This window comes from Leuresthes tenuis, unplaced genomic scaffold, assembly GCF_036924035.1.
Source record: "Leuresthes tenuis unplaced genomic scaffold, fLeuTen1.0.hap1 SCAF_24, whole genome shotgun sequence".
In the NCBI taxonomy this organism is placed as follows: Eukaryota; Metazoa; Chordata; class Actinopteri; order Atheriniformes; family Atherinopsidae; genus Leuresthes; species Leuresthes tenuis.
Window position 1 is genome coordinate 16,586,046 of NW_027325378.1, and position 8,783 is coordinate 16,594,828.

Here is an 8,783-nt window from a genome sequence, read left to right on the forward strand (position 1 = left end):
GCACACATTTTACACTTTTTGGAAAATTAATAAAATAAACTTTTACTTTTTGAATAACATATTATTCTACCAAAAATTAGATTTACCATTTGTTTTCTCCATGTTACATACAGCTATGACTCCAGTGTGTTATTGCACAGAACAGCTTTTAGCTGCTCAGCACCAGTGTTGAAAAAACTTATTTTTACTCAATTGAATTACTATGCTCTGGTAGAGTTTGAAAGTAAGTTTGGTGATTAATTCAGCCAAAGAGGTAACAATCAGTTTTTAGTATGTTTTAGTATTTTTCTCAACTCTACTATTATATATACATGTACATCTGTGCATAGTCTTGTTAAGGATGTGAGGGGAAAAAAAAGGTTTAATTTCACATATTTTTTTAATCATCTCAGCGTATTGTATATTTCATTTCAGTTTTTTTTTTTTGTTTTTTTTTTGGGAGGGGGCGTAAAATCCAGAAAGTAAAAGATGAGTTTGTATTCCTAGAGTCGCTGACATGACCTCAAGTCTCGTTGTTCAGTTGAACTGTTCCAGAGACAATCTGCTGAGCATGAAAGCCATGCTTTCAGTAAGACATCTCAGCCCGGCTGTCACTTTCTATGATGTCACACATATACACATGGAAGTGCATACTCACACATCCACCTGGACAGTACATAGTTAGTAGACCTGGTTTTGAATGACAGGTGACATTTCATTATGGGGAAATCATAGAAGCACAGTCCATATCCAAACAGACGTGACACATTCAATGTCACAGCCGGGACACACGGCAGAGACAGACAAGCTGGCAAGGGAGCAAATGTTTTGCTGCAGGACTTTGCTGAAACTTCAGACCGAGCACTGCTATTCAGGTTTCATTTGACCACAAATCCTTTTTGGAAATATTTCTTTGATGCCATATTGCGATTAACTGTCAGAGCTGTAAAGCTTTCAGTTTTCATCAGGTCAGTACTCACTGTTGATGGGGTTTGGAATATAAAACTGGGTCCATTTAAAGAGTGCTGGGGTGAATAGAAATTCAAAAACATTTTAACATTAATAAAAAAAAAATAATAATTCATTACTAAAAGAAATTACAAGGGAGGAGACACATGTGTTTGTGTGTGTGCCCTTTTTGACTAACTAGGGTTCCTTATTAAATCTAGCTAAAAATACATCAGTCACACTAATCTTGCTGTTTTTTTTATTACAACCTCGATAATGAAACTGATTTATATAGACTTTTGTAAATTACATGAATTTTGATTATTTCTGCAGTCACTATCATGACAAATTATATTACTTTATATATGTTTTCTTGTTCGGCATTAGGTTAAAGAAACATTTTAAATCTTTAAATTAAATATCACTGAGGAATGTTGTTTAGGGAGTCTTCTTGAATTTCAAGTTTCCGAACCTCTCATTTTATTGGTTAAAGTGTGACAACTTAGGAAATACTGGTATTTTTTTGTTGTTGTTGTTGACTGTATTAATCCAATTTTACTTTATTGAAGGAACATGTATTAAACCCACGTAACATTCACTGATGCAATATGCCGAAAGCAACTGGCAGCACGAGTTAATGTTTTAAGTGGCTACATCTGCAGTCAGTCACCTTCCTGTGGGCGGGCATTGAGACTTTCGTCCAATCACATCATTCTGTCACTGCGCTGCCCCTCGACAGTCAGAAACATGGCGTTACGGGAATTATCATCGCTGGAGAAATACTTGGGTCTAAAAAAGCCGAACAAGTATAGTACACAGGGGGATATAAAGGTATGGTGATGGGTCTTTGTTGCCCTATCCGCTGTTATCGTTATTAATTTTAGATTAAGCTTGTAAGCAGTTGTAAGTAGCGCATGGTAGCTAGCAAGGAAATGCTAACAAGCTAGGCATGTGGACTGAATAGAAGACTGCTCTCGTGAAGTATCTACCTTGTGTTATCAGCCTATTGTTAACTGAGATTATCGGATACTCCAGCATATTTTGACCCCTATATTGATGCCAGGTCTCATATTTCTTTAAGTGAGCGTTTTGAATAGTGCTGCCTGCTTTGTGTGTGGCTGTTCATACAAAGTAAACGAGGGGTGGAGGCAGCTGTCTGCCATTGGCTGACTGAGCGGATTTAAAACGCTGTGAAGTGGGCGTGCGCTTTAAGTAATTACCATGCAGATTTACAAGACTGACATGAGAATGTATGGCGTCCGTTTTAAGGGATGCTGTACTGACAGTTAATTGGACAAATGGTAAAGGAAAAGCGTGAAATGGTTATTATACAGAGCACTGACATTGAGTTTGTAACTTTGTCGCCAATCCTGCTTTATTGTGCTGTAAGACACTCCTTATACCCCATCAGCTTTGGTTGTGACTTTGTAAAGTTGCTTGCAAGGCACTAGTTTCAGAGATTGAAGTGAATCCCAAAATGTAGTTTTTGATCTCTCCCCACCCCCATCTGTTGCACCTCTTCCTGTAGGTACCTGTGCTACAGAACAATAATGGCCCTCCACTGGTGGGACTGGTGACCATCGCCTGCCACTTGGTGAAAGAAGCAAAGCGCCCAGAGCTGCTGGGTGACACTGCAGAGAGCAGGGCAGTGGTGCAGCAGTGGATGGAGTTCAGAGTGACGAAACTTGACAGCTACACAAAGGAGGACATCAAGACCATCCTGAAGGTAGAAAAGCTGATGTTCAGGGAAATCCGCCTTGTTCCCTTGCATCCAGTCTGTAAACCTAACTGAATTTGTGCATACAATGACCTCAGAGTTTGATGGGGATGATTCCGAGTTTATTAAAAAGTAATTTTTTGCTTACAGCTTTTAACTGTGGCCTCAAATTGTTTTGCTTTTCCTGAAAAAAGTCACAGCATCTCAGTTTTTCTCGCTCTCCCTTTTCTCTATCAGCCAGTTAGATGTGTGTATGCGTGTGTGTGCGTGTGTGTGTGCGTGTGTATGCGTGTGTGTGTGTTCGCCTTGTTAAGGCACAAGCAACAGGAATAAAGACTGATGTATGCCCCTTCAGTGACATGGCCCCACATGACTATGAAAACTGCTTTAATGTGCCTGACGCCAGTCAGCGTGAAACGGATCGTCAGCCACTGGTCTGCTGGACGCTCGGCGCCTCTTGGCACCGTCCTGTCAGCGTGAAGCGTCTGTGTGTGTGTGTGTGTTGTGTGTGCACGCATGCACACTTCCCAGCATGACACGCTGTTGTGGCATGGCTGAGGAGTCATGCTGTTTTGCAGCATGTTATCTGGACAGGCCTCTTAAATATTTTAATGGTGCCACTTACAGAAGGAAGTCGCCCTTAGCGGCTCAGCTCTGGTGCCCAGTGGCCCCCTGTCCTGTCCTGCTGCTTTAGCTACATCTTTAACACTCTTCTCTCAAGCACACCAGTCATCTCCCATTAAATTATCCAGAGATAACCAAAGAAAAGAAAAAAAAGTGTCAACAGCAGGGTTTCTCAAACTTTCTCACTCCAGATAAGATGCAGATAAGATTTTCATCCTTTTTCAAGCTGTCTTGTTTCTAAAGTAAACATCTTGTTACTCATGTAACGTTAGGAGAAACGCGCCCTGCCTTTTTTTGCCCTGAACTAAAATAAATGATTAAATACAAGGAAATTCTGGCGCTCCGATTTAAACCAATTAGACTTAGTACTGGGTGATTGCCTGCTGCCACAGAAAGTCATTTGTTTTATGATGCAGATGCTCAAGCGTACAGCTAATTAAATGCACTTATTATTGTGTCTTTTGTCAAGAGAGAGTTGACAGAACTCTGTTTGGAACATGAACATGAGCAAGAGTGACCAAGGAACGCAGCGGGAATGTAAAGTTTTCCGTTGGCGTATCATGACACGAGGACATGCAATTCAACGCATTTGTGAAATAGAGATGTCTTGTGCATTCTTCTTTTCTATCAGTTAACTTTATGTCTACTGTAGCAACGAGCCGCCGTGTTCTCCAGCTTTTACACGACTGACCCAAAGGGCGAAACCCTCTTACCTTAAACTGCAGCTTCGCTTTTCATGTTCGCGAGCTTCTAAAAGAGTTTGGCCAGAATTGTTCTTGCGCTGTGGCCTAAATTCTACTGGAGTTGTCCGGCATTACTTTACCTGAATTTGCCAGGTTAATAATGCACAGGTGGAGGAGAGCCCAGGTTTGAGCTCCATGCGTTAGGTAGCGCAGGGAAGGGGTGGGGGTTGCAGGAGAGCTTCCTCCCCTCGGATGCACGACTGGGCTTCAGCTCCATGGCTGTAGGCTAAGAAAAGCAGGATCTGATTCTTGACGGGGAGGAAGTCTGCAGTCTTCATGCCTTGTTTGGCATCGCCCACTCTTGCCGCACAATAACTTCATTTGCCCCGAAGATGCTTCTGTGTGTGTTTAGTTTTCCCATCGCACAATGTACAAGTGCTAAAGATGGTCCCCTCCCCTGGGACCAGCACTTCCCCGCGCAGACGATGACTGTGAAACACAGAAAAAGCTGCCCGAGTTTGAAACGGCTTCATTAGATTTGCAAGCGAGAGATGCAGTCATTTTGTGGTGGAGTAAACAAATAGCCCGTTTCGTACGGCATCTGTGCTAAGTCGCCAGTCATGAGGAGAGATGCATTCCCCCCCGGGTTACACATTATTCCCATCCACATCACAGACACACATGCAAGCGGATGTATGTACCTCACGCACCCACAGATATATAGGTTAATGAACCTGCTGTTGTTTCCCCTTTCATAACTTAAGTATCCATTACGAAAAGAAAAAGCAATTAAACATAAAGTCAAAATGTGTCCTTAACAAAGCTGAACATTTCCACTTGTTTTCGAAAATGAAATGAAAGCAGCTTAAAGTCCAAATAAAAAATGTCCTCCTCGCATACAGGGAGCTTCATTAGTGATTCATGTAATGTATTCATCTGTCATGTGAAGACAAGTGTGTTTACACAGAAATCTTGACATTATGCGTATATTAGCATATGTAATGAGCTCATTTGCATACTGAGTTCTGTTTGGAAATTTCCTCTTTCAGGACCTCAACCTCTACCTGCAAGACAAGGTCTACCTGGCAGGAAGCCATTTCACCTTAGCTGATACCCTTATGTACTTTGGAATGCATCCACTCATAGTAAGTGACCCCCTTTCTTACTCATTCATGTGGGTCAGTACTTCTACCCAGTCTGTCAATGGAATTTCTTTGTTTTTTTGAGTGCTCAGATAGGCTGCTACACATTAAGTAGTCCCAGCAGGATACATGGGTTGCTGATAATGGGTAAATTTGACTGATTGACTGATTCACTGTGCACTCTTACTGCCACTAACCGAGGACCATCCTTTTCCCGTTCTCACTTTTGGGAAACCACAACTCTAATTATCAATTTGTCATAGCGTATAACACACAATTAGACCAGTCATATGGCCAAAGGGCATGAGAGCGAGCTGGCGATGAACACACGGATTCTAAACACAGTTTCAGTTCTCTTCAGACCGATAAAGTGATGTGGCATAAAGTGATGTCTTTAGCCTCAGACCAGGGACAAGTAAGTTTGTTACGCCTTGCAGGATAAAAAGAAAAGTGAGTTCAGAAATGGGAAAGGCAGAATGAGATGGCGGGCGGGAGGGAGGGAGGGAGGGAGAGATCACATGTTGAGAGATGTCAACGGTTGTGGCAGAGATGGAAGTTTGCGCCCCCCCCCCTGCCACCAGGCAGAGGAGCGTCACTTTGGTTTGCAATCAGTGTGGTTTTTAACCTCGGGGACAGCGGGTCAGCTCGCCCAACCCCTGGCTGCAGCCTGTGCCGATGTTCAATTCATGAAAAACAACTTCACACAAACATTCAACCTGACTGTTGCTACCACAGTTTTAGGCTTGATTGCCGTGTGTGTGTGATTTACATATTGTGAGATAATATGAGATAATGAAGAACCAAATGCCGGATAAAGTTTATTCTTTGGCAAGGACAACTCAAAGAGTTCCGCTATTGGCTGTTATGTTGAAGTCTGCCACCTGCATTGAGCAACAATGGTGGAATATTCCCGTGGGACACAAACTTTAAACTGACTGAAGGTTTGTAAAGTCATTTAATAACCACTGCCTTAAAGTCTACGCTGCTGCTCGCTCTTCCCATCATGCACTGCAGATACCAGCTTAAAACCAGTTTGTAGGTAATTAGTTTTCCAGTGTCCCTCCCAGTAATGAGTTTTGGTTCCGTAGCAGTTCAGTCGGGATTAGCCACGGCATCACAGAACATTATTTCTTGTGGATTAGGAAATGTTTTCGGGGGTTAAAGTGGAGCACGTTCCCAAACTGGGAAAATATCTCAGTAAGAGCTGCCGTTTCTCGGCTTTACTCCTTTGATATTTATAGATATTTCTTTAAATGTATTTTTTGTATTTGTTTTGGCATTTCAATAGATTTGAATTCAGATTTAAACTATCAGAAAATCAGTTTGAAAGTGAACTGTTGTTTATTTTAAAAAATCATTGATTGTAAGCAGGTGAAAATATTCCAAATTTCACTAGAAAGACCATTATAATAAACATGTAAATTGTGTAATAGTACTGAAATAATCTCAGTAAAGTTTCCTGCGACCCTCTCAGTTCTGGGACTTGGGAGCTCCTTGTTAGAAGCCAGCAGCCTAATCCCATTTGTTCTCTTGCTTCTTTTCTTCTTTTCCTTTAATCACTTTGACTCATCAGTGAAGCAGATTTACTGGCATCCTTACTCATTGTCACACTGGGTCTTAAAAGTTTTTCCTTAAAAAAAATCTGTCTTCCTTCCTTCCTTTTTTTAATGCCCCCCCTCTCCTCAGGTTGACTTGGCCATCCAGGAAAAGGAGCAGTATCTCAACGTTGCACGATGGTTCGACCACATCCAGCACCGTCCTGGTGTCCGACACCACCTCCCCCCAGTAGTTGTGCTCAGGAACAGAATTTACACCAGCAGGCACCACTGAGCCCTAACCCCCCACTCTTCAGTCGGTCGGAGCAGAACCGTGCAGATGATCTCCTAACAAACAAGCGTGTTTCACATCAGCCTCACAAGTTTAGCATGTTTCCTTACAGTTATGTCCCCCTTCTCTTATTTGTGTTTTTGGATGTCTGCTCTGATGATTGCTTGAAGATAAAAGCAGCTTCGGTTCATGTTGCTAAAATAAAGTCAGTGGTTTTTTTTTGTACTAATTGCATTACCCAGTAGTATCTTGTGGGAGACGGAAAAAGAACATCACATTAACCCATCAGCCATTCAGCCAAGAAAACACTATTTCTGAGAGCTCTGGTGTCTTAACTGTTATTCATGGATGAGGGAGAAGTGACTTTTATTTTAATTTTTTTGTAGATATTAGCGTTTGCTGGCTGTTTACAAAGGGAAGGCTGTATGGGTTGCGGTGCAGTGCTGCTATATTGGTTAATAGTTGTTTCTATTTATAAATAATGATCATTTAATATGAGCCTCGAACATGCTGTGACAGGTATCGCAGATTAAAAGAAGACATAACTGGTAGTGTGTTGTGTACATTTCTAAATGTTTCCATAGTGCAATTCCTCTTAATTTGTACAAATTAATGTGGTTGCTGCTTCATTATCTCAGCTCCATGAAGACCGCAATTCATGTTCTTTGTCTGCATCGTCCAGCTCTGTTCTGTTCTTTTTTTATTGTTATTTGGTTTGATTTTGATGTTTCCACATGCAGCTTTAACTGAGCAATGTAGTTTCTCCTGATTTGTGCGTGTGTTTATGTTCGTTCTGATTACCTCCCCGCTCTTCGTTCCACTTCCTCACCACCAGTTGTGTGGGCAGCAGTGAGCAGTTGAACGTCAGCCTCAGAGTCAGAGATCAGAGTGAGGCTCCAATCAGTCCCACTACCACCACTGTTGATGCTGCAGGCCACAGAGAGGGCAGCGGGCTCACCAGCTGCCACACAGATCCAGCCAGCCTAGGCCAGAACCCAGGCCTCCAGGCGACAGTCAGCCACTGTGTGTCATTTCAACCCTCACGCTCCCACGGGGCTGCTGGAGAGAGAAGGACGAAGGGAGGCAGCGAGCCAGCGAGGGAGGAATGGAAGGGATGGAGGCCACACAGCAAAAGAGCACCCAGAGGCCGAGGGATCTTTTTGTGACATGTGAACAATGATCCATGCCTCCGAAAGCGTGACTGCTGCTGGCTGGATGTTTGCTATTAGCACCATTAACAGGCCAGATCATGGTGGCAGAACGTGTGTGTTCACACCTTGAAGGTAAATAAACCGAAAAGCTTCAAATTAAAATCAAGAACGATTGAAAGAATAACTGACAATACTCCACTTGTCGTTTTAGTCTTATTATAACCCCATTTCCAAACAAACCTGTCAGCACATTTCCTGTGTAAATGCTGCAGTTTCAGCCATGTTTTTTTTTTTATTCCTCCCCGCTAACATGCTCCACATACCGAGCCTCTCGCTTAAAGCTTGTTGGTTTTTTCGTCTGATGTAAGCATGATGTTCATCTTGTGCCAATAAATCAAAGAGATGCAGAGCCCCTGACCCCTGACTTCCCTGCTGATTATTCAGTGTGTACTTTTGCTATTCTCCAAGAATTTGGTTTGCGTAAAAACCAGCCAGAAGACAGAGCTATTGTTCAGCGATGTTCTATAAGACGTCTCGCTGTGTGTTTGTTGCAAGTGTTACAAAGTGGATGCGAAGGATAAAAACAGCTCGCAGTCATTTGAGCGAGCCTTGTGACTTGTTGGGGCAGTTTATGCGGTAGTCTGCCATTAAAGAAGGCCTTGTCCTCCCGGTTATGTTAACACTCTGCTGGAATTCTGTTTATCAGACAGTT

The 8,783-nt window shown here is 42.5% G+C and overlaps 1 protein-coding gene across 1 annotated transcript; it reads left to right on the top strand.

Annotated features, from left to right (window-relative positions):
• The first annotated feature begins 1,644 nt into the window (after positions 1-1,644).
• On the top strand, positions 1,645-8,488 carry eef1e1 (eukaryotic translation elongation factor 1 epsilon 1). The gene is made up of 4 exons (XM_072378683.1): positions 1,645-1,758; positions 2,456-2,653; positions 5,001-5,096; positions 6,780-8,488. The coding sequence occupies exons 1-4, from the start codon at positions 1,675-1,677 to the stop codon at positions 6,921-6,923; spliced, it is 522 nt and encodes a 173-aa protein (XP_072234784.1). The 5' UTR covers positions 1,645-1,674; the 3' UTR covers positions 6,924-8,488.
• The last annotated feature ends 295 nt before the right edge of the window (positions 8,489-8,783 follow it).